The sequence below is a fragment of the Abramis brama genome (assembly GCF_963993115.1).
Source record: "Abramis brama genome assembly, chromosome: 4".
In the NCBI taxonomy this organism is placed as follows: Eukaryota; Metazoa; Chordata; class Actinopteri; order Cypriniformes; family Leuciscidae; genus Abramis; species Abramis brama.
Window position 1 is genome coordinate 46,841,946 of NC_139966.1, and position 26,702 is coordinate 46,868,647.

General features: G+C 38.6%; 1 protein-coding gene across 16 annotated transcripts in view; it reads left to right on the plus strand.

Moving 5' to 3' along the window:
* The window catches only part of grip1 (glutamate receptor interacting protein 1), a 226,674-nt gene that overhangs the window by 162,000 nt on the left and 37,972 nt on the right, over positions 1-26,702 (plus strand). For 12 of the 16 annotated variants that reach the window (XM_084110706.1, XM_084110716.1, XM_084110702.1 and 9 more), the window contains 9 exons: positions 4,066-4,201; positions 5,668-5,813; positions 7,002-7,085; positions 7,729-7,804; positions 10,871-11,016; positions 16,898-17,045; positions 17,812-17,981; positions 21,870-22,016; positions 25,427-25,576. In XM_084110706.1, coding sequence (XP_083966832.1) covers positions 4,066-4,201; positions 5,668-5,813; positions 7,002-7,085; positions 7,729-7,804; positions 10,871-11,016; positions 16,898-17,045; positions 17,812-17,981; positions 21,870-22,016; positions 25,427-25,576 — 1,203 coding nt within the window. The remainder of the gene's footprint in view (positions 1-4,065; positions 4,202-5,667; positions 5,814-7,001; positions 7,086-7,728; positions 7,805-10,870; positions 11,017-16,897; positions 17,046-17,811; positions 17,982-21,869; positions 22,017-25,426; positions 25,577-26,702) is intronic. The other 4 variants (XM_084110709.1, XM_084110704.1, XM_084110705.1 and 1 more) reach the window with 1 other exon arrangement.

Genomic DNA, 26,702 nt, shown 5'->3' on the forward strand with positions numbered 1-26,702 from the left:
CATGTGTGTGTATATGTATATATATTTATATATTTTAATACCATTTATTAGTTATCAGCCATAAGAAAATGCTGGCCGATATTGGTATATCTCTAATTATAGTACTTGCCTACATTGTTTAAATATTTGCTATATTTGTTTTCTATGTTCAGTTTTCTTTTTCATGGTAATTGTCATGTCAGAACAACTATTTTAAGAGAATGTTATTGTGTAAAGTTGCATGTATTTTTGTTCACAAACTTGCATAAAGTATGTTTCTGGCCTCGGAAGACATGTAATGTCAACCAAATAAAACATTTTCCCCGTCTTCCACATGTAAAGGGAGTTAATTTAATGCTGTTACAAACCACAGAAAGACCCATCATTTTTCCTCATCCGACTGAGAGGAGAGAAATGACAGCAACATTTATAATTCGGCCCACTGTAATTTTTCGCTGTCAGGCGAATCCCCAGAAGTGCAAAGTTCTTTTTAATCAAATTATTTGATGAAAGCTGAAGGCAAATTGAGCAGTTCTTTTACAATTAATTATCAAAAGACTGGCACAACACGAGGCTTGTTATAGATTGAACTCCCGTTTGAATATTGATTCACTTTTTTTTTCTTTTTTTCATGGCAAGATGTTTTGCCTCTATCACTCCCAAACACACACAATCACAGACACTAAATTATTCAGCAGTTCCTTTTGGCACATTTTAAGTTTGATTTCTCTTTTAATTACTTTGCTGTCTTTGATATATCAGCATGTGTTTGCACTGCAAGCTTCTCTGCTTGGCTCCCATAGGCTTGACTAGGGGTTCAGGTTCAGGCCAAATATTGAGATCCATGCTAACCTCCCTCTGTTGGTTCACGTTTCGACATCGCTCCCTTCCCATGTCCATATGGCAGCGGTATCGATCGGAGGCACTGTGCAATGTCAAATCTGTTTCTTCCTCTACTGAGGTTTTTGCGCTGGTGATTTGCATGCAAAGGGCATCAGAGCAGTTAGGGATTTCAAGGCCAAACAAAACTAATGGATTTGTAATAGATATACAGATCTCATGATTTCAGTATCAGTGCAGAACATCTTCACCATGAAGTTTTTTGAAGACCAACCTAAAAGGTTGAAAGTGTAAGCTCGTGCTCGATCGGCCCAAAATCGGCATCCGACCAGCGCGGAAGTTCTTTACGTGTTACTGTCCTTTTCTCGAGGCAAAGTATTTTTTGATTAAATGCAATACATCTGAATATGTATTTTCTCGTTATTTCATCTGACTCCATAAATGAAAAGGTTTTAATGATATCTGTGCATCATTAAATGTGAGCGAATGTTTGACTATTCCTTTTAACTCTTTAATGAAAATAATGCCAAAGTCGGTTAGAATAATCAAATGTAACAATTTATTATGTCAGGTAAATGTATCATGCCAATTTTATAATCAAGTCAAAGATAATCGATACAAAACATCAAATGCTCTGGAATAGAGAGAAGATGCAAACCCAACATTAAGATAATATACATGAGGCTGAGAGGTCTCACTCTCAGCCTCACGGGCTAATCTGATGTACAGAAAGGCCCCGAATCCTCTGCTGCATTTCATTATATAGTCAGGACCTCTTTCACTTGGAAACATCTTTTAACAATGGAAATTTGCATTCAGAAGTTACACCTTTTGGGGGGGTCGGAGACCATTTGTCTAGAGACCACCTTCCTTTGTGTGTTAGTTATCCCTAAACTCTTAAAAACCTTTTGTTTTACTTATTTAGAAATGAGACATTTGTACCAGTCACACTGTGACATTTTAAATGATACCAAACATGAAAAATACTCATCATTCACATTAAACTATACATATTCTTGGGTGAATTCAGGTGATCTGAGCATGAGAGAGAGGGGGTGAGGTAAGAGGGAATGAAATGTAGATTAGGATGACTCGGAGGTGAGACTTTCGTCTCGATAGTGCACGAGGGCTAGTTCAAATGTTAATTTCCAGAGAGGTCCTTTGTCCTCTCAGGGTCTGGTCGCTCTTCAACCAGACTGTCCGGCATTTTGTAATTTCTCAATTCTTACAAAAGTGCATGCTCTAATGGTCATACTCAAGACCGATAACAAGAAATATGAATTTTGAGAAGCAGATATAAGCAGAATAAGTTCTATTTGAAGCAGAATAAGTTCTATTTGTACTTATTTAAAAAAAAAACACGGAGCAAAGAACAAAGTCTCAGCATTCAAATTTTTACGTTTTATTATGAAATTCAAACAACAAATTTGCTCTTAATAATAATGATAATTTGTTACATTTATATAGCGCTTTTCTGGGTACTCAGAGCTTTTTACATATGGAAGGGGGGAATCTCCTAAACCACCACTAATGTGGAGCATCCACCTGGATGATGAGACGGCAGCCATATTGCGCCAGAACTCCCACCATATTGGGAGTTTATTGGTGGTGAGGAGACGGAGTGATGAAGCCAATCAGTATACATTAAAAATAATGTGGCGTGGAAGTTCACTGCCTCAGTTTAAGCGAAGCGGTAGCACACGTGATGATCTCTTCCTCTACTACTGGTTACAGTACAAAATAAACATGAATTAACATCAGAGGGTATGTGGAAAGAATCAGCAAAAAATGCACGTCTCATGTAATTGTTAAATCAGTGTTTCAACTGCGGATAAAACAGCTTGTAAACGATGTGAAAAACCTCAGAAAAGCCATTCATTGTCCATATACTGTATAGTTAGCGAGAAGAAAATGTAATCTAGAGAGGAGCATTTTGAAAACATTATGAACTATATTACATATTTTTACTCTAATACCATTAAATTTATTATCATAACTTTATTATAATAAAAACGGCTTTATCTGCAAATGCTTCAGTTGCTAATTAACCTCACCCCCAATTCTCACTCCAAGCTGAACTCAAAAGTTGTCAGTCCTGTCTATTTGTACCGTATGTCCGGTTATTGCCGTCCTCCTGTGGTGAAATGCTCCACAGCTCAGTTCTGTCAGTAGCCTCAGGGGGGTTTGGAGCTTCGTCTCCCCTTACTCTCTGTCCTGCGGTACCAGGAAAGGAAAGTGAGGGAATGCATATAAATCTGTCTTTTTCTTCCTTCAGTAAAGAGAGAGGGATTACAAATGCCTTATTTTGATTTCTTCTCCAGCTTAGACAGCTGATTGGAGTATTGATGGTAGGGCGTGTGAGAGCGGGAGGGAGGGAGAGAGAAAGCCCTGCTTGCACAGATATGCAGTATTCTTAATGTGACTTTGACAATCCCACAGAGGGATTGAATGACAGCCAGTCGATAGGGGAGCGACTCCTCTGGCTGACCAGCAATATCAGTGCAAGTCGGCGAGAGAGACAGCAAATAGAAGACGAAATGATACAAGGGAGACAGAAGACAAAAATTGGATTGAAAAAGGGGGTGGGGGGTTGCATAGATTTTTTTTTTTTTTTTTTTTTAGATAAAGCATTATAACAATGACTTAAGCTTAAACCCTATATATACAAAAAAAATATAATAAAAAATAAATACATATTTGATTTACTTATTCAAGCATATATATATATATATATATATATATATATATATATATATATATATATATATATATATATATATTACGATTTTGTTTATATTTACTAATAAAATATAAACTTTTATTAATTTATTCATGCATTTATTATTTTTTAAATTAATTTATGTATTCTTTTTTTTTTTTTTATTGTTTTTATTAATGAATACATTTTAATTTTTCAAAGTGACTATGTTCCCAGATGACATTAAAGCAAGGTTTTGACAGTTTTAGCTCACCTCTGGTGACTATTGTGTCCTCAAACTATAGCCAAGTGCAGAGACACACACATACACACACTGAACACTCTGGAGTATATAATTAATTACCAGCTGAGAGAGAGAGAGAGAGAGAGAGAGAGGGGGCCAAGCCAGGATGCCTGATCACAGTCATTTAGATGAGAGAGGGGTATGGCCGCGGCTGGCCTGCTTTGCTCCTGTAACCCTTTCATCTCCTGTCTCTGCTCTTCCTCCCCCAATAACCCTCCTTCTCATCCCTCCTTTTGCTCTACAGATGAGTTTAAGGGCACGAGCACCGTGGAGCTGATCAAGAAGGAAGGCACCACTCTGGGCCTGACAGTATCCGGAGGCATCGACAAAGACGGCAAGCCCAGAGTCTCCAACCTGCGCCAGGGCGGCATCGCTGCCAGGTCAGTATTAGCGAACCATTTGTGGATTCATTTTACAACAACACTCCAGCACTTTCAAAACTTTGCTGTGTTTTTAAGATGTCTGACATATCTGACTCGGAAGGTGGGAAACATCTTTAAGAACAGTCATTGGTGCTTGCTAAGACTGTTATTTTTTATAGGGTTAGGACTTAAATAAACACATAACTTTAAGTATTTGGTGCGTAACTTGAATGACACCTCAAACATGAATGACACCTAAAAACTTGCGATTCCACTTAAAAAAATGTATCTTTACTTAGACTTGCATTGAAAGAGGGACTCAAGCCACCAAGAGACCAGAATATCATATATTTCGAGTGGACTTCTCTTGGGCCACTACCCAAAATACCCTAGCAACCACCCAGAACACACTCGCAACCACATAGCACTGGGGTTAAAACAGTATGAGTAGCCTAGCATCTGCATACTGTAGCAATCACCCACATTAGCATCACAGCAGCAATGTTGTGACTAGTTTTGTACAGCTAGCAATCACATATTCTTTAGAAAATGTAAGAAATGACTTTCAATTCAGTTTTGTAGATGCTAAATGATGTTGTCAGGTTTTTGTTGTCTTTTGGTCTTTATGCTAATGATTTTTTTTTGCTAAGACAGCAACTATAGACGGGCCCTGAGAGATCAATGTGTCCATAGTCTGTTGTGCTGGAGCATTGTCTAGGAAGTGTGTGTGCACATTGTTTTATCTGTACACACTGCGTATGTGTGTCTGTATGAATAAAGTAGACCGAATCTTTTAATCAATACTGCATAAGCCAGAACTCTTCTCTCATTTCCATATTTGCTCTCAGGGATGGCAGACGGCCTACTGTTCGCTAGCGTGTCAGACCTCCCCATGAACACACACACAATCCTCAAAGAATAGATCCATATTCAGATCCCAGAACAAACACTGCACATGCCGTATAGTAAAACGCACGTTTTAAACCCTCTTCTTCAGTCACAGATACTTTTTTCTGCAAATCAATTGTTCGGCTTTAAATGTTTCCCTGCACATCAAGTCTTGTATCTTATTACCACAGAGACACTTTCCCTGATAATTTTACTCGAGCTAAAATAAACCGCCTAACATCACACTCGCTCTTCCAGAATCGGTTGAAAATCAGACCGCCTTGTAAAACGCAAGAGCTTTCAACTCTGTGTTTGTGTGTCAGTGAAAGATCGAGACGGAGACTAGAGCAGCCTGTCTTGATCTCACTAGATGCTTCCTTAGAACAAAGTGTTCCCTTCATGTGCTTAAATCAGCTATCACAGCGTCTCAGAGCTCAACCTGACTCCTCCTTCGCCTTATTTTCTACCTCTCTTTATTTCTTCTCTTTCTTTGTTTGCTCTTCCTGTTCTTTCTTCCTCCTTTCAGTTATGCAATTTCACCTGACATTTTCTTCAGCAAATGTACAGAATCTAATTCTTGGTCTGTTTCTTTGCAGGAGTGACCAGTTGAACGTAGGGGACTACATTAAATCTGTGAACGGAATCAACTTGACAAAGTTCCGTCATGATGAGATCATCAGTCTGTTGAAGAATGTGGGTGAAAGGGTTGTCCTGGAGGTCGAGTATGAGCTACCGCCTGTCTGTGAGTGAGATTATAAAAGCAACGCTATTACTTAATCTAGCACAGCTGGAATACATCATTCTGACCGGTTTGTCGCCGCATTCTGCAATATGTAATTTTTCATAATAAACGATAAACTGTGTAACTTAATATTGTTCCAGAAAACAGATTTCCTATACATGTGATCTTTTCATATATATTTCAAAGTGATTAATATTAATGCCTCATATAATATAATCAGGGCTATACAGCAACACCTGCCAACTCGCCAAATGCGAGTGGATTTCAGCAGTGGCGTCTAACGCAGTCACTATTACTAGCCATTTTGGCGGGTTGAATTTTATATATAATATATTAATTCTTCAGCTGTAGTCTTTTAAAGAGGCATCTGAAATCATAAACTGAGTGCAATGCAGTGTTGTCAAAAATCTTGATTTTTCAATACATATCAATACTGAAATATCTGAAACGCTTCCAATACTCATTTCCCGCAAAATAGATACACGGCACGCTGCAATTTCTCGCTCTTTCATCTCTCCGACAGCGAGTTGACACACAAACCCGCCTCCCCTTACACTCGTTTCAATTTGCTCCGGATGAATTTTGCCGTGGAATTGCAAGTATTGCACGTATCATTCCCACAGATTTTGTGCTCGCACCCAAAGTGTGCGCTGATAAAGCCGCCTCTCAGTACTAAATTGAGTTCTTTTTCACTGCTTATTGCGCTTAAATACATGCAAAATAATGTCCAAATTCCGGTCTTGGTCAGTATTCTCGTAAATACAGTCAGTTATGTTTTTAACGTTAACAGTTGAGAAAGAAAACGCATGTGTAACAGTATAATGGATCCGTGCATCAGGTCTAATATACCTGCTGCCAAATTATGATAAGATAATACTAAAAAAGATATCGATGCCAAAATTAGCCACAGTGGTTGGTGAGCAAAAAAGTGAATGTCAAGCCCTTATTATATTATATTATATTATATTATATTATATTATATTATATGAAAATGCTAAATAGTGACTGATTATTTTTGCTTAAGTGATGAGTGATTAACCACCATCAATCTACCATTGATTCGTTAAAATTAGTTTTATAACAGCAATCTTTGACTGAGTTACGTCACTCTCAGTGACTTGAAATGTATTTTAGTTTGTTCATTTATATGTTCTGGCAGAACTTTGAACTGTTAATTTTCTTCCTCAGCTGTACAGGGCTCAGGGGTCATGTTCAAAAATGTGGAGGTGACGTTGCACAAAGAAGGCAATACTTTCGGTTTCGTCATCAGAGGTGAGTGCCTCTGTAGACTTCCTCACTTCCGAGTTCAAATGTCTTTGAGTCCACCTCATCAACACACTTTCATTCACATCTACATCAAACAAAAAGAGACTATTTTTCTCTATAGATTTGTTTCGCTGCCCTTGGGCCCCCTGAAAGAACACGAAGCAGCTTTCAGTCGCACTTCTAATGCTCACTTTCCAAAATATTTACCAAGCAGACTTCATTAAAAGAAAGAGACCATTTTTTAGATCCATCTAGAATATGAAGTCTTTTGAAGAGAGACAGAACAAAAAGGTTTACTGTCAAGGTCTTGGTTAGCTTTACTCCTTTTCTCAAATCTGTCTCATAGAGGCATATTGAGGACTTCCTTTTCATCTTCAAGACTCCATTTGTGAATTCAATGGTATGCAATTTTATGGCGAGCAGCGCGGCTTTAAAAATGTATAATCTGGTGCTTTTGTAGAAAAATATATGGACATTTCAGTTAGGTGAGCAAATTGCCTTTGATGTGCACCACTAAGCCAGTATTTGAGCTATTATTTAAGTTTATCAAATGTGAGTATACAGCTCCACAAGTGTTAATGTACAGTGTTTTACTCTATGGCTACATTTGTTTAATGTTTCAAAACAAGTTGTTTTTTCCATGGTGTAGGAGGTGCCCATGAAGACAGGAACAAATCTCGCCCGGTTACCATTACAACCATCAGACCCGGTGGTCCGGCTGACAGGTGAGTTGGTACTGGATTCTGAACTGGATTCATCAGCACCAACATTAGCTATGTTTATATCCATTTCGGAATATTGCATAAAAAATGCTGGATGGAAATGCCAAGATGTCATCAGAATGATTTGGTTTAATTCTCGCCCTGAAGTGTCTTACACGATAGTGTTCCTAAACCCCAGCATTCGAACATGACAGCGTTTATTCCGTTTTGTCTGCGCGCTCTGAGACGCAAGTCATTGATGATTCTTGGAAAAAAGAGCCACATATTTTTCACCAATTTACCAGGAAGTGACTATTTTGTTCTCTTGACAACATGGAATGGGAACACTGCTTTATTTACAAATGTTTTATGCGATATTCCAAACTTTGGATCGAAGCATTGCTAATAAAGCTTATTTGTCCAAAAACCTAGGTTGCATCCTAACTGAAATAGACTGAAAAGTATTAGATTGGTATTAGTATTATACTGATTAGAAACACTCCATAGCCAAGACACTATTTATGCATCATACAAATTGTTGATTCACATACTTGACTCTTGATTTCTATAGGTTTTGGTATTAGCATGCTGCTTATCTAATGCCAGGATGGTCTAATAAAATACAATAAGCATAAAAATACACAAACATAATTAAGTTAAGTGATCAAATTTTAATGGCATAGTCCTCCTTTAAAACCTACTTAAACCTGTGGTAGGCTGATTTGCTAGTCTCAGATGGTTTAAGCTGGTCTAAGCTGGTTTTATCTGGTGTAAAACTGATCTCCAATCTGGTTTAGTTGGGCAGCCCAGCTTGACCAACTGAAAAGTCCTCTAAAGTCGAATAAATATAATATTTTGATCAGCTTAGTCTGGTTTAAGATGGTTTTTTTCAGGGTAAACTATAAATAAGTAAATATAGTAATAATCTTTATATTCAAACCTTAAAATATATTAATTTAGCCTTCCTTCCACCTTCTCCCCGCATAATGGATTTCCTTCCTTAAGGATACAAGCGATAAAGGTTTATAATTTGTCCCCTCAAAAAAAAAAAGGTATCTAATCATGGGTTAGCATAATTCATTTTCTTACAGCTTTCAGAATGCAGTTGTGATTTCTCTGTAGGCAATTATCTAGGTTTTGGATAGCATGTATGATGCTAATCTAATAGCATGTATGATGTAAACTATAATATCATGTAAATTTTGAAATGTAGCTCATGTATATGTGTGTTTTCTCTTTGTGTTCCTTGTTATTGGTTTGACTTTTATCTTTACAGGTTCAGCATAGCTGGACTGTAGTCATTGCTGTGAAATGGCAAGAAATTGCTTGATGAAAATAGTGTTTCCCAGTTGGCGTTCCTTTTGGAACCGGAATAGATTGCCCCGCAACTTCAGCGCTCGCTTGAGAATTGTAAATGGACTGGCGTGATATTTCATTCGCTCTGGCATATGAACTGCTCTGTTATTACCGTCATTACACGCTAGCCCGTCTCTCTCTTCCCCCTCAACCCTTATCAATATTCATTTTGCACACTGGTAATTTCATTTCTTACCGACAGAGTATTCCCATTTCTTTTGTTCAGTGGCACGGCTCCTGTTTTTCTGGGTAAATATTGTGTTCTGTTCCTCTGCAATTTGGTATTGACTGGACTCTGACATCTTGCAGTCGCAGAGAACGGCCCCCTTGGAAAATAAAAACAGCAAATTTCCTTTCATAAATCATAAATCAGGTCTCTAACCAAAACTCATCTCTTGTGGTACTCCCTGGTACTATGGGTTAAAATGTGCTTTGAAACTGTCCTCACATAAAGCTCAATAGTCTGACCTAGCCAGACTTAAACATAAAGAGATTGTACACATCAACTAATCACAGATTGCCTTTGTGTTTACGTGCTATTTTTATTGATCTCAAATGAATTGTACCACAATAACAGACCACTGTGTAAAAACTCAATTAACCAGAGTCGCTATTAAAATGTGAATGGAAAACACTGAAAAAATAATTGAGGAGTGTGAAACTTCTGCCTTTCCAAGACTATTTCACAATGACACTACCATTCAAAAGTTTGGGTTTGTAAGATTTGAAATAAGTCTTAAGCTCACCAAGGCTGCATTTATTTGATTAAAAGTACAGTAAAAATTGTAAAATTGTTAAAATAACTGCTTTTCAATTTTAAATTGTAATTTATTCCTGTGATGGCAAAGCCACATTGTCATTTTATCATAGAAATCATTCTAAAATGCTGATTTAGTGCTTGAGAAGCATTTATGATTATTATGTTGAAAACAGTTATGCTGCTTAATATTTTTGTGGAAACTGTGGTGCATTATTTTTTTAGGATACTTTGAATAGAAAGTTCCAAACCGCATTTATTTGAAATGGAAGTATTTTCTATTGTCTTTACTGTCACTTTTGATCAATTTAATACAACCTTGCTGAGAATAGAAGTATTAATTTCTGACTTTTGAATGGTAGTGTAACCACCATTAACATTCTGCTCTTGGATATCTAATTTACTTGCCATTAAGCTATCTTAAATAAAACTGACCTTAGATGCTATCATTGTAGCAGCTGTATCTTGTAAACACATCTTTGTTTCCAGGCGCACTGATTAAAAAACATAGAAGTCAGCCAATCAGATTGGCTCCAGATGTATCAGCCTGAACTTGCCAGTTTTGTGTGCATATGCATCAGATGGTCCAAGAACACAAAGTACCAGATGCAACAATATAATTGATAATTGCATTTTCTCCATGTTCTAAAGTGCTTCCCATGGTAAATGAGTTTATTTTTGATATCTTTTGAGGTTCAGTGTGGTACCTGGTCTTAGTTTAGGAATTACTGTGGTTTTGGAAAGGTCTCTGGTGTGTTGAACACAGACGTGACCTGCCTGCTTGTCATGATAACAGATTGAATGTAGTCTGTAACCTTTCCGGCATTTAAAAGGCTTATTGTTACGAGCAAACAAGCGGAAGACACACAATGCAAGTGCTATTGTGTCTCTGGGTGCCTCTCTTGTATACAACACATTTCTTCTGTAATTCAGAAAGGCCATTTCAGATTTTTATTGTATGTTGTTTTCTCTCTTAGGGAAGGAACCATCAAATCCGGTGACAGGCTGCTCAGTATTGACGGAATTCGTCTGCATGGAGCGTCTCACGCAGAGGCCATGAGCATCCTCAAACAGTGTGGCCAGGAAGCCACACTTCTAATAGAGTACGATGTGTCAGTCATGGGTAAGGACACTCCCACTTCATCTAATCCCGCCCCCAGATAATTCACATTTATTTGTTATAATTAAATGGGGAAATGAATATGGAATTTATCATAAAGGAGACAGAAATATTTATTTAGACTAAATTACATTACAATCGATGCTGTCAAATCAATTGATTGCAATTAATCGCATCTAACATAAAAGTTTATAAATGTATACGTGTGTGTATGTATATATATGTATATATATATATACAGTGAGGAAAATAAGTATTTGAACACCCTGCTATTTTGCAAGTTCTCCCACTTGGAAATCATGGAGGGGTCTGAAATTGTCATCGTAGGTGCATGTCCACTGTGAGAGACATAATCTAAAAAAAAAAAATCCAGAAATCACAATATATGATTTTTTTTTAACTATTTATTTGTATGATACAGCTGCAAATAAGTATTTGAACACCTGTCTATCAGCTAGAATTCTGACCCTCAAAGACCTGTTAGTCTGCCTTTAAAATGTCCACCTCCACTCCATTTATTATCCTAAATTAGATGCACCTGTTTGAGGTCGTTAGCTGCATAAAGACACCTGTCCACCCCATACAATCAGTAAGAATCCAACTACTAACATGGCCAAGACCAAAGAGCTGTCCAAAGACACTAGAGACAAAATTGTACACCTCCACAAGGCTGGAAAGGGCTACGGGGAAATTGCCAAGCAGCTTGGTGAAAAAAGGTCGACTGTTGGAGCAATCATTAGAAAATGGAAGAAGCTAAACATGACTGTCAATCTCCCTCGGACTGGGGCTCCATGCAAGATCTCACCTCGTGGGGTCTCAATGATCCTAAGAAAGGTGAGAAATCAGCCCAGAACTACACGGGAGGAGCTGGTCAATGACCTGAAAAGAGCTGGGACCACCGTTTCCAAGGTTACTGTTGGTAATACACTAAGACGTCATGGTTTGAAATCATGCATGGCACGGAAGGTTCCCCTGCTTAAACCAGCACATGTCAAGGCCCGTCTTAAGTTTGCCAATGACCATTTGGATGATCCAGAGGAGTCATGGGAGAAAGTCATGTGGTCAGATGAGACCAAAATAGAACTTTTTGGTCATAATTCCACTAAACGTGTTTGGAGGAAGAAGAATGATGAGTACCATCCCAAGAACACCATCCCTACTGTGAAGCATGGGGGTGGTAGCATCATGCTTTGGGGGTGTTTTTCTGCACATGGGACAGGGCGACTGCACTGTATTAAGGAGAGGATGACCGGGGCCATGTATTGCGAGATTTTGGGGAACAACCTCCTTCCCTCAGTTAGAGCATTGAAGATGGGTCGAGGCTGGGTCTTCCAACATGACAATGACCCGAAGCACACAGCCAGGATAACCAAGGAGTGGCTCTGTAAGAAGCATATCAAGGTTCTGGCGTGGCCTAGCCAGTCTCCAGACTTAAACCCAATAGAGAATCTTTGGAGGGAGCTCAAACTCCGTGTTTCTCAGCGACAGCCCAGAAACCTGACTGATCTAGAGAAGATCTGTGTGGAGGAGTGGGCCAGAATCCCTCCTGCAGTGAGTGCAAACCTGGTGAAAAACTACAGGAAACGTTTGACCTCTGTAATTGCAAACAAAGGCTACTGTACTTTGCAGAACTTGCAAAATAGCAGGGTGTTCAAATACTTATTTTCCTCACTGTATATTAGTCGATGTGACGGCACTAATAACAATTTCATTTACATATCGAGAGAAGTAAAATAGCAGAAAAGAGATAAGGAAAATTAAAAGAAAAAATACAATCTTTACTTGGTTATATGTGTTGTTGCTGCTATAAAAGTGAATTTACTTAATCTTTATTAATTATTTTGTTAATTATTTAGTCTTTATTTACTCACCTTTATTACTGGGACTATTGATTTATTTATTGTATTTTAATATTTTGCATTTTTTTATTCTGTTTAGTTTAGTTTGTATTGCAGTGCACATTTAGCACGTAGTAAAACGTAGTTTTCGTTTAGTTACATTTTTTTATACTTTTATTTCATATTTATTTCAAAGTTGTTGTTTTTTTCGGCAAGTTCTTTTAATAGTGTTCCTTAATGCCAGTGACTTTGTCTAGAAGGGACGTGTCATGGGCATTTTGTGGTTTGTTGAAGACCAGACCAGTTGTGCTGTTGTGTTCTGGATCATTGTTGAGGCTTAATCGTTCTAGCTGGAAAACCATAACAGTATTTGTAAAAGCTTATCGACTGAAAACAGCAAACACAGAATGTAACATTTTAGCAATTTTAAAGAAGTTATTTCATGTTTTCCAATTCTCGAATGTCAATATGTTTTTGTTGCATTTGTAAATGTCAAGGAAAACATGCTGTGGATAATGACAGAGTGCCAAAGAGGTGAATGAGGTGCAAAAAGACAAGAAAGAGGGTGACAGTGAGTGAGCTGAACTGAAATGAAAAGGAAAGTCTCTTAAGATTTGAAGTGGCCCGTGGCTGTAACTCATCTTTCCGGTGTCTTTATTGGGCTCTGACCCGGAAGTGATAGATTCTCTTTCTGCTGTGCCCAGAGGAAGTCTAGCGAAAAGGCACATCCTTCACTGCACTGATATGCCCCCCAGAACAGTGCTGTTCAAACAGCATTAAACGCTAACTACCTTACAGTGACTTTTCGACTGTGTTTTTGGTCAGTACACTTTCCTTCTCAGTTTAAGTTTTGCTGTGTAACCTATAGATCGTTCTGTCCTGGCATTATGCCCAAAATAAAACTTTCTCTACACCTAAAGCAATTTATACCATCTTTCTCCCTCTGTCCTCACACTCTCTTTCTGTCTTATCATCTCTCCTGCTCAATATGATACATGTTCATTGGTGCGAAAGACAATGCTAGTCTGACACATTTCTTTTAAACAGCTTATTTAAATTAACTGTTTAAAAAAATATTCTGCAGCATTTCTACGCCATTGTGTACTAATGCATTATTGTAATGCAATATTGAGGTATTGTTCTTAGTATTTGCTTGATCATTATGAGTTAAGTTCAACAAGTTTGTGTTTGTTACCAAACTCATAATGAATCAGACATGTCGAAACGAGAAGGTTCTAGGTTTAGTGAGTCAGTCAGTCAGTTGCTGATTCGCAAAACGCTCAGAACAATTCTGTCCAATTCACGAGTAAATAATTCAGATTGTTTTTGTGAACGCTTTCACATGAATCATTGGAAATATCCAAGTCAAAAGAACGATTAATTCATGAATCAGGCAATACCTGCTGTAAATTGTTGCTTCAAGGGTGTCAAGGCCCGCTCACATTCACGAAATTTCAGAGGTTAACTGTCTATTGCCAATAGTTTAGCAATTGATGAAGCACAGCTCACACCGAAATCATTCAAACCAAACAGCTCTGTTTGTCAATCCACGTGACCAACTTGAACCGGTTTCGAAATCTGCATTGGGAAATATTTTGCCCTCACTTGAAATTCATGATCGTAAGGATTACAATTATGTAATGACACGATTTCGCCCACAAAAACGACAGCATAACGGCAAGTTTTCTGTAATATGTATAATGAGTGTCTATAATCTATGATTGCTTTGAGTATACATCACATAAAATAATCATGTATGCACAATTACAGTTGGAAAGAGGCCAACTTAATTTATGAATTCCTGACAGGCATTGATTCCTGTGACTTACAGCGATTGGTTGCCGGATAGCTTTTTTTCGTATCTCATTTGCATAATATTGAGCATTATCTCATCTGTTTGACACACTCACCACTTGCTCCGCTTCACTGTCAACCTCACAATCTCCGGTAGAGAAGGAATTGAAAATGGCTGCTTAGCTCCGCACCGGTGGACACGTACAGTAACGGGGTTTGATTAAAAGGAACCGCCAGAGACCAAGCATATATTGTACATTCATCACTATTTACAACTGCTCTTCCTCTCATCACCTCATGCTCCTCCAGCACTTCACGACAACACAAACGCTCCTTAGCGAGCTCCTCGATCAAGCCCTCATCAGTGATGCGCATAACGTTGGCACATTAATCACCACGCCTCTGTCACCCGGATGGCACCCATGTGATTGAACAATTTCCCCACCCCTGGCTTTATTAATGGATAGTCAGTTCAACCCTGTTTAGCTGATGTCAGGTGGGTCTTTGAGGCTTGGCAGGAAGGTGAAGGTGGGATTCAGGGGCTGGAAAAAGGGATTTATTCATCTTCAGCTGTCATGATGGCTCAAGGAGAACACTTGGATTTCATTTAGCATGTTTAGTTATCCCACACTTCCACAAGGGATGTGCAATTTAGTCATTTTGTCTCCTCGAATAGTCAGCAATTTTCAAGCCAATTTTCAGTTCAGCTATTCTCTAGCCGACCAGATTGCAATGTACCACCCAAAATACCATTATAACAAATCAAATTCGACACATTTGTTGGTAGTTATTGGATTCTTGATCCCTGTTGAATGCTTTAAAACAATTATAAGTGACAATTCCTTATGTTTTAGGCACAAAGTCGCTCTCTAAAATCTTCAACTTCTCTGCTCCTCACTGGGGGAGTGAGCTTCCAACTTTCACTTGAATCTTCTGCAAGCACTTATCCCACACCCTTAAACCAATACACAAAAACTCACACACACATACATTCTTGTACAACTTTGTGAGGAGGACATTCATTGACACAATGCAATCTCTAACTCCTTACCCTAAGCTTATCCATCACAACTGTGCCTAACCCTAATTATAACAGTATCCCTAAAAGTCATAACCCTGAAACATACTTTAAAAATGGGTCTTAGAAAGTGAGGACTGGCCAAAATGTTCTCATTTTACTCTCTGTCCTCACTCCAATGATCAAAAACTTAAACCGGTCCTCACAAATATAGTTGTTCAAGTACACACACACAAAAACCTTCTATTTTTTCTTTGCACTTCTCCTTTTCTAGCTTGCTTCCTAATCTACAGTAGTCGCCAAATAAACCTGGCATCATATATTACGAATATTGTTGGCTCTTGATGAATTGCTTGGGTTCCTCCTTTGTTAGCTGCTTTGGATAAAACCCTCTGCTAAGTGCATAAATGTTCCTTGGATACACTTGGATCACCACATGTTTGAGTCTTTATAGAGCCGCTTTACAGACCAAAGCAGATCTTTTGGACTAGCAAAGGAGTTTCCCCAGTATGTTGGCATTTTGCGATGGCAGCAAGTGTGTTTACCGCGAACGCAGGGAGGAAGTTGTCACACCTGACAGCCGACAGCTGTACGCCCGCTCTAACTAAAGACCGGCTGCTCATTCTGTCCGCTCCACACACAACAGCAGGAGCTATTTCTCTTTGTAATGGGCTTCAAGTGAAATCAGCACATGTTGGAAACAGGCTGGATGAGCGGTCGTGTGACACGTGATTACGCGTAGTGGTTTCCTCCACACTCTGAAGATGTATGGTCTAATCAGGTCTTTAGTGCAGCCCATTACTAAACTGAGATGTTGAATTACCTCCATTACACTTTAACAGGTCCAACCGCAGCCACTCGCCCTCATTCACATTAATGAAGTGTGTGTACATGTGTGTGTGGGTGTATAACCATCATTTGTAATGTTTTTTTCTCCTTTCCCCCCATGTATTTGGGCACTTAAGCCACACTTACAAATGCATTAGAAGCAAAATATCTAATCAAGTTGTTACCGCTGGTGTAAAAGCGATTCTTAGTGGATGTATGAAGTCTGTCAATTCCTCAAGTTCACACAGGTGCTGTAGCAGAGAAAATGTATATATTCACACGCTCGCTATGCCATCAAAAAAGCTTTTCAAGAATAAAGTCATAATGTTACGAGATTAAAAGACGCTTTAAACCACTGGAAGGTCCATTTTCTGAATATAATCAATGTCTTTTTCCTACTTTACAGATTCTGTAGCCACAGCTTCAGGCCCGCTGTTGGTGGAGGTGGCCAAGTCGATGGGCTCCAGTTTAGGTCTGGCTCTCTCTACCTCCATGTACTGCAATAAGCAGGTCATCATCATCGACAAGGTCAAACCAGCCAGCATCGCCGATAGGTAATTACAGCCGCAGTCATTTCCACAACACAGAGGAAGATGAAATGAAAGCGGAATTGTCCTTATGAAAGAAGCATCATTGCTCATCATGTTTCCATTGTTTTGTGAGCCAGATCAATGCATCGAGAGGAGAGAAATGTGCTGCAGAAACCTGATGCCTGCTTGTGAAAATGTAAAAGTTTGAAATGCATATAGCTTAGCAACTAATTATAGAAATTCAATAACTCATCTAGCCTTCATGCCAGCAGAAAAGCCCGGAACAATAATAAGGGTGGCGGAGTGCTGAGCAAGTGAAAACCTTTCCATCAGAACAGATTAGCACTTTGAAGATGATTCAAGAGTTTGCTCTTGGGAGAAACATTGGGTGGGAATTAATAATACTCTTTATACCCTTTTTGCATCGACAGGGTGCCAGTTTAGGTGTCCAATCTGGAACCATGTGCATTTCCACTGCAGAAAAGCATTTGTGCACTTATGAAATATTTGTTCTAAATTGGCTTAAAAGCACTGCTAATGTATAAATAAGAATTTAAATAAATATATACAATAAAAAAATTATATTAAATTAAATTATAAAGTATTATTGTTAATTAAAAATACTTAGTCTGCATCAAATTTGGTGTTCAAACAACTGAAACTACTTAGGTGTTGGACTACTGAAAGTCATTTGTTTTAAATGATTGTTTGAAATGATGCCTGTGATTAAGTGCAATTCAGTGGACGTTTAGGATTGGCAAAACAGGAAGTGATCTAATTGCCTTTGCAGGTGTGGTGCACTGCATGCAGGTGATCACATCTTGTCAGTGGACGGCACAAGTATGGAGTATTGCACACTGGCTGAGGCCACCCAGCTGCTAGCTAGCGCTTCAGAACACGTCAAAATGGAGATTTTGCCCCACCACCAGACAAGACTGGCTCTCAAGGGCCCTGAACATGGTAAGAGACCTACACACTCACTCTGAGCTCTAAGGGTACCTGTACACTAGAGTTTTACAACAGAAAACACTTTAAATCCATTTTGTTTAAATTGGAATTGTATATTGTAAGGATATAGACAATTCACTGCATCCCTGCTTGATTTCAAACCGACCCGACTGTTTTTACACTCCATTAGGACTTTCTCTAGTGCGTAAGACCACAAAAGTGATGCAAATTGTAAAATGTGCTAGATAAATGCACATTTATTTAGAGTTTTACTCACTCAGCATTTTATTTTTGGTCACATTTATTAATTGGAATAGTTGTACAACATCTTAGAGTAGCTCTTTAAATCTCAGTGCTCTGAGAGTGGAGACATTCCCTTAATGAGTTAATCGATATTGAAAGTGATGTGATGCATAATTGATGCCTAACATAATTATTGCGTGTCTTTGATATCAACCCTGTAGTTCCTAGATACAATGTTGTCTGAATGCAGCATTTGAGAGCAGTGCAAGGCCAGCTGTGTCCTCTCCACATGATGGTTATCTTAATGATATTTAAACATCTTTCTTGCAGATATCTGAATCTTTCCTCAGGATGTCAGGGGTTATGTGTTGTTCAAAAGCTCATTCTTATCACCTGACAGGTTTTTATTAAGCTGTGCGCCACCAAATGGTATGGAAACAAGAGTTGACGTTAAAAGTTTAGAGCAAGGATGATTTTCCCAGAGAATACATCGTCATGACATCCAATGTGTGCCCTGTCACGTCTTATCAGGAGCAGGATGTTAACGTTCAACACCAGAGACAAAGGCTTGAATGCAGCCGTACTTCCTGATAGGGCTAGATTTATACCACTAAGATGTAGAAGGCCACACACTAGAGCAGAGCCAGGTAAGAATGACTGGACCAAAGTCATATGTAATGACCAGAATCAAAACTTTTGACTTGGCTAGTAAGCAACCACACAGTAACATGCTACAAAACCTTCAGAACATTCTGGAAAACAGGTAGAACACCCTAGCAACCACATAGAAATTAAAAGAACCCTCAGAATACCTTTGCAACCACATGGCAACGCCCTGGGAAGCACCCAGAAGACCCTAGCTACCACACAGCATCTTGCTAAAATCTCTTAGTATACCATAGCAATTACATAGCCACAGCCTGGCAACCATCGAGAACATCATAGCAACTGCATAGAAATGCCCAAGCAGCCACCCAGAACACCATAGTAACTGCACAGTAACATGCTAAAACCCCTCAGCATCTCTATAGCAACCACATAGCAACACCCTGGCAACCATCCAGAACATCATAACAACTGCATAGAAATGCCTTAGCAGCCACCCAGAACACCCTAGCAACTGCACAGTAACATCCTGAAAACCCCTCAGCATAGCAACGCCCTAGCAACCACCTAAAATACCATAGAAATGCCTAGACAACCACCAACAACATTCTATCAACCGCAGAGTAATATGCTACAGAACACTTTAGCAACCATATAGTAGCAACATTCTGGCAAAAACTAGAACACCCTAGCAACTGCACAGTAACATGCTAAAACCTTGTCAGCATCTGCATAGCAACACCCTGGCAACCACCTAGAATACAATAGAAACGCCTAGACAACCAACAACAACATTCTAGCAGCAACCGCAGAGTAATATGCTACAGAACACTTAAGCAACCACATAGTAGCAACATTCTGGCAAAAACTAGAACACCCTAGCAACTGCACAGTAACATGCTAAAACCTTGTCCGCATCTGCATAACAACACCCTGGCAACCACCTAGAATACCATAGAAACATCCTATATGCATCCTATATGTCCTGCACTGCTGTTCTGCTGGCATCCTTCACTGAAATAAAAAAAAAATCCCTATTGACAAATTAGAATTATTTTGCAGAACGTCCACAAGGTCAGTGGCTGTACGACCTTTAAGCTATAAACTTAATAAGAATGTGGATTAAAGCCTAGGCCCAGAGAACATAAATAAGCGTGGACCTGCACAGCATACTAATGCTGCTTGCTTGCTGTCGTAAGGGTTTTTTAGAGGCCCAGCACTAGAAAACAATGAAGTGACCCTTGGGTCAGCTGGTAGGAGGCGTCTTGATTGGCTCTTAAGAGAAGGAAATTCAGTTTAGACCACCATCCAAACACATTCACAGGACGAAACACACTCCTGAATCCTGTGAAGAGCCGCACATGTCTACTGTCAGGCTTCTCACATTACTATGCACCTGCACGTCCACTACGCAGTTCGCACACACAAACGTGTACTCTATTTCCTCAGCTCGAGCAGATTTAGTGCAGTGAAGCGTTCTATACTAACACAGATCTAAATGCCAGCCGCGGTGAAATTCCAGACAGATGGCAAATGCCGGAAACGTCAAAACACCAGACAGCTGGCTGAAACCTTAACGCACGTATGCATCACACATACACATTCTGCCTTGTCACCGCATACTCATGCAAACACAACATCCGTTTGGAGGGCTTCCATGGGTGGAAGTGTCTGTGTGCCACAGAAAACATCTGAATCTACTGCTGAAAACAAAAATAATCAACTAGGCTATTTAAAAATAGATTTAGAGCACATTTAAGCTATATTTATTATATGAATTTATATTAAATTATATTATTATACATTTATTTTAATGAAAAAATACAATATTCTCTACTTTAACTAAAATGTTCTACTCAAAATGAATCATTATAATGCAAAAAAATTTAATCTTGATTATATTAATTTGTTGATACCCTTGGTATAGAGATTCTACATTGTTTATGCCTGCAAAAACACTCACCACATTTTCATGTGTGCCTTCCCCTCTATGATTCATGAACAATCTCTCTTTATTTCCCCCCCACACACATAATTGTAGAAGTAATAGCTCTCATCTGTCCAAGCCTGATTACCTTCGGTCTCAATGGATTCTTCACTGTCTTTCAACTCTGTGCTACTGTTTGATGCTATCATGATGATGGATCCCTGGTCTCCTGCCTTACACAAAAACACACTCCTTCCTCACCTCTCACCGAGTCTCTTTCCTGTCTAATCCCCTCTGCAGCCACTGCCCTCCAGTTTGCCTCTCTCTTCTCTCTCTGAGACTGCTTTTGTAATCTATCTTTCCAGGCTGTGTGCTTGTGTGTTTGAGAGCACAGCAAACATGCTGCTAAAATTAACTGGGAAAACAGAAAGGAGCCAAAATAGAAAATAATCAATGCAGGTGTCCGTGGTTGTGTATTTTAGGAGGATGTTTTGTTGGAAGAACTAGCTATTGGATATTTAATACCTTGCTGTGGGAATGCTTGTTTGTGAGTAAGTCTGCCTGTCTACTTTGTACAGTATAACCGAAAGAAAGTCTCAGAAGATATTGCAAGGTAGCTCGCAGCTGTATTTTTGGTGAGGTCTACAGTATTTGTTGCCTCGACCTAGAACGTTTCTTAAAGGTATAATTCACCACATTATTTTATTTTTTATTTATTTTAATGTAATATATTTGTTTTGGACACATTGACTTTCATTGAATGGACAAAAACGGTTTCCCACAGAAGAAAGAAATTGATACAGGTTTGGAATAACATGTATTTGAATTATTTAGTCAACTATCTCTGCAAAAAAAAAAAAAAAAAAAATCCAAATGTTTGGCATAATTTATTTAGCTTGTGCTTGTTTTTTTGTCCTTTTCTGCACTTATCAAAAAGCAGATTGATAAGCATTTAATGGGCATTTCAAACATGAAACTGCTTAACTAGGTAATTTTTTAAAATGGTGGTTTTATTCCAGGGTCTTAAAGTGTCTCTCCTTGTATGTTATACATTGGCATTTATGTGGTGTTGTATGCTTTTCCCGCTCACGTCCTCCCTCTCTCTCTCCTCTCCGTGTGGTCAGTCAAGGTGCAGAGGAGTAACCGGACATTGCCCTGGGAATCCGGAACCAACAACAACAGCAACTTCCTTCCCTATCAACACTATAACACCTACCACCCCGACCAGTCCCGCAGCCAGACCAAGCAGAAAACCTCTCCAAACAATCCCCGTAATGTTCCTTCCCTTTTCCTTCATCCTCATCCTCTTGTATCTTCCTCGTCTCTCATCAGTGACAGATTTATTCCATTGTTTTATGGGTTTTGGCTTTATAACTTAGACTTCCAAATTGATTTTCAAATGTATAATTTATTTAAAAACTCAAGGTCTCGTGTATTTTAAAAAAAAATTGCCACATGAGCAACAGACCATAATCAAGTTGGGCGGAGTTCAACAATATGCAAATGAGCATAGACAGCCAATGGGAGAGAAGATGCTGTATCTTTTGCTGAAAATGCAAGATTTAAAGTTATCTTAAATTATGCTTGATGTCTTCATCTGTCAAAAAATTTCACTTTGTGAATTCTGTAAATTTGTATTTTTTACATTTATTTATGCATTTGGCGGACACTTTTACCACATTATATTTAAGGTATATTGTAAATATATTTATATTTTATACAATCAGTTTAAATCATGCAGCATTTGAGAATCGAACCCACGACCTTGGCGTTGCTAGCGTCACGCTTCACGTAAATAAATAATGTGAAATAATGTGATGAATACAGGAAGAAATGTTAGAATGTCTCATTTGCGCTTTATTTGATAAGACTGTTTTTGTTTTTGTCTTTTTTAGTGCGTTTTATTTGATCTCTTTGGAAAACAGAGCAGAACTAATTTGTTCCCCGGCTGTTTCCTTGTCTCTAAACTATGCTGAGGCTAAAGACTGTTTTCTCTCTGTACTGCTCTCTTCCTCCGTATTATATCTGGCCTTTATTCTCCATCTGTGGGCGTAGCTGAGCTCTATTCTACCAGAGGCGAGAGCACATTACGGCAAAGCTCAGACTCACCGAACAAAGCCAGACGAGCACTGAGCCATTCAGGGAGACTTGTGTGTTTTTTGTTGTGCGGAAGATACTCAGCGAATCCACAGGACTCATTTGTGTTTCCATTCATTGGGGGATATGGAACATAATCCTTGTTAAGGAAGCGATATTGCACTATTGACATTCTAGCAATGTGACCTGATCGTTTCTCCCTGTGCGGTCATGGGTGGACTTTATGGTCTCAAATACATTCTGGGACATGTAGTCAATGATGACTGACATCCTGAGGCCCTAGATTTGCTCTCTAATTGGCTGATAAGATGGGGAGATTGTCACTTGTCACAAAAGCACTCCTCATTTGTGTTTTTAGGTCATGCTTTTCCTCTTTCAGCGGCCTTTTCAGCGAGCCTGATTTAATTATATGGACTCATTACTATAAATTCCAGCCATCAGGGCCCTATCGATCTGTTTTGCTGGCACTCTATGCATTTCAAGGGCACCGTGAGACTGTTAGAGATGACCTGTAATTGTTCGTTTACACTGACAGTGATTTGCAGCACTAAAGCAACTGGACGTTGTTCATTGTCAAAGATAGTTGGCGTTTAGAGGTGACGTGATTGACAAAGACCATTAATGCAACCTAGAAAATGTTTTGATGCAAAATAGGATGATCATCTTGTAAAAAAAACTCCCTTCATAAAATATAATGGCAGCCATATATGTAAAGACCTATTTATACTGTGCAAGAAAAATAATTGTATGATCTTGTCATACTATAAAGACAACATGTTTTCTACACACTACATTACATTAATGTTAGATGTATAAACCCTTTAAAAAAACATTTGGTTTTTACTCAATTAAATTTTTATTTTTAACTTTATATTTAAAATGTTCATATTTTATTTTTATTTATTATGCTTGGTTTTTATTTCTATTTCCTACCATTTAAAACTAGGACTGCCAATAGGACAAAATAATTGATTAATCTGATGATTTTCAACCAGCCTTTAGACAGCAAAATGTAAAAAAGGGGGGAAACATTAAACGTGTTAAATTGTTCATTTAATCTAATTGTAATTTAATAAATTAATATATTCTAAATGAATAATGCATTAGATATATGATATAAAAATATAGTTAATATGTTTATTTTGACAATCCAAAAAAAATAATTTTCTGCGGATCCCTAACACCCCCTGGCAGACTTCAGTTTGAAGACCCCTGCAGCAACCAATGGTACAGCAAACTACCAACCTCCAGCAATTTCACAGTTTGACACTTATTTCACACACATGATTGAATTTAAAGTTAGCAACACAACTACAATCTCTTGCGGCACCTTCCCAACCTTCACAGTCATGATTCACATTCTCCATTCAGGAGTGCCATAAAGATGCTGTGGGCACTTCAATGCTGGTGGCTTCACATAATTTACTGTCATTCCATCAATACTGTTTAGTCACAGTCTCGTTTTTTATTCCTGGATTATATATCCCCCAGGTTCTGGAAGTTCAAAGGCTTTTTCCATCTTTGAAAGATGTGTCCTTGACACTGCGTGAACGCAAACTCCTCCGAGAGTTGTATTACTTAAGCTGCTGTTTTCTTTTTCCCTTAAGACAAATTAGCCAGCATTTGCTGGACATCAACTCTTTAATGTCTGCATTAGGAAGAGCTCATCCTTTACAATTCACAAATGGACAAGAAGGCCTCATGGCTGTAGATGGTTTAGAGTTTTAAAAACAAGATAGAAAGGCAGAATGTCCTTCCATGTGGCAAGAGCAGACAATCTGTTTCAAACAGCAATGCAAAAATAAGACTGTAATCTGCTCTAATCCTGCCATGTTTTCAGCATCACCAGTGTCTCAGCCAAACAAAACATATTTTTTTGTAGTAGTAGTAATGTTCTGCCAGTTAGGATTTTTTTTTTTTTGTGAGCGCTAAAAACATGGCTTTGAATCTCTATCTGATGAGTATGAACTGTGATCCGGTTCTCAGGCACTGCTCTGTCATAAGAAGTGGCTTTTAGGCAATTGGGAGTATTTTTAGAGATGTGCTTTGAAGACTTACAATGTCAAACACGAGGGTAGTCTGCTACACTTTAATGAGTTGTTTTGTGCATTTCCTAGAATGGTGACAAACCTTGGCTCTTATTTCTAGCACCTGTTGTTAGAAAATGTTGAGGTTCAAAAGTTCAGTTGAAAAGATGGTATTCAAAATGAATAGAAAAAATTACAGATTCTGCACTATTTCTAGGTCACTAACCTAAGTAAATTTGTCGACATCTTTGTACAGACAGTCACATGTTCTCAAGATGCTCATCGAATCATCTCAAATCATGCTGGAGATCATAAACATCAAGCTTAACTTATGGAGTTCATACAGCTTAAGTGCTGTTGTCTTTAAAGCAGAAGAAACATAAACCAAATACGAAGACGTTCTGAAATTCTAGAATTGTTATACTGATAATGTCATTTGTAATGGACAAAAAAATAGAAGTATTCTACTAAACTAAACTGAACATTATATACTTAATATTGAATGTTTTGAAATGAGTCATTGAGAGTTGATAATGAGTTTCTCTCTTTCTACACAGCTCTGGGTTCATCCTTCTCTCCCACCTCCATGAGTGCCTACAGTCTTAGCTCACTCAACATGAACACGTTGCCACGCACCATGTATCCCACAAGTCCCCGCGGCACCATGATGAGACGCAAACTGAAGAAGAAAGACTACAAGAGCTCAAGTACGTTTGATGCAGTCATGTTGAATTTTTTATCGATCAAGAAACAAAACATTTCGTACAATTCAATACGAGGCCTCATTCTTAAAGGGATCTTTAATTTTTAAGGGTAAACTAACCCTTTAAACTTCAAACAAAATCGAGGGTACACTATATTCAGAAGCATTTTACAGTTTTGTGAAGAACAGATTGAGTTGATTCAATCTTCACCTCCAGTGAGCTGTTATTTGCTGCAACCGGATCACCGAGAGCCGAATCATCAATTATTTGGTTTTATGAGTCCGGTTCAACAATTTATTCAAAAAGAAGTCTGACCCAAAGCAACTTTTTTCCAGTGAATCGCAACTTAAATTTGATAATTAGATGTGGAGAGTATAAAAACATACATAAAACAACAGATTTAGCGGTGGTCCTTGCTCAGTTCCACTTTGATTCATTCTTTAAACCCTTTTGTTTTTTTATCAGAATGGCTGAAGTAAACAGAAAAAGGCTTGGTTATTGATTTCCTGTGAAACTTCTGTAATGTATCAGCACCTCCACGCAGGCTCTGGCCAGGGACTTGTCTTGACTTTGATATTAGGTTTCGAATTTGTATAGCTGCCTATGCCATTCTTTGTGCGAAACATAAGTCAGGAGGTTGAATATACCGCCTACAGTAACTCAGAAATGAACCTTTATAACTGCCTCATTATGCTAAGCGCATGCAAGTGTGCGAAAAGAGAAGCTTGGTCAAGCCACTGAAAGCGACGAAAGCAATAAAACAAATGCGATGAGGTCGCTCGGTATTAAAGAAGAGCCATACGTCTATTATTCTTCCTGTCTCCGCTATGATAGTCTGTCTTTATCTGTACATTCAGACGAGTTGCACATGCTTCCCATCCTTCCCTCTCGCGACTGGGCTCTGAATCTGAGTAAGATCAGCGAGTGTGATCGAACGTACCTGAAGTGAATACAATCAGCATTCTCTTCCCATATCTGAAGCCGCCAAGTGAAAGAGGGAAATTACACCTCTGGCTACCTAGTAATTAGATCCTGAAAGATATTTCATATCCTTCAACCGAGCAGCGTCGCCGCTTCTGCCGCGGGTAATTACCCGACTACGCTTTCATACCATGTGGTGTGTTATCTG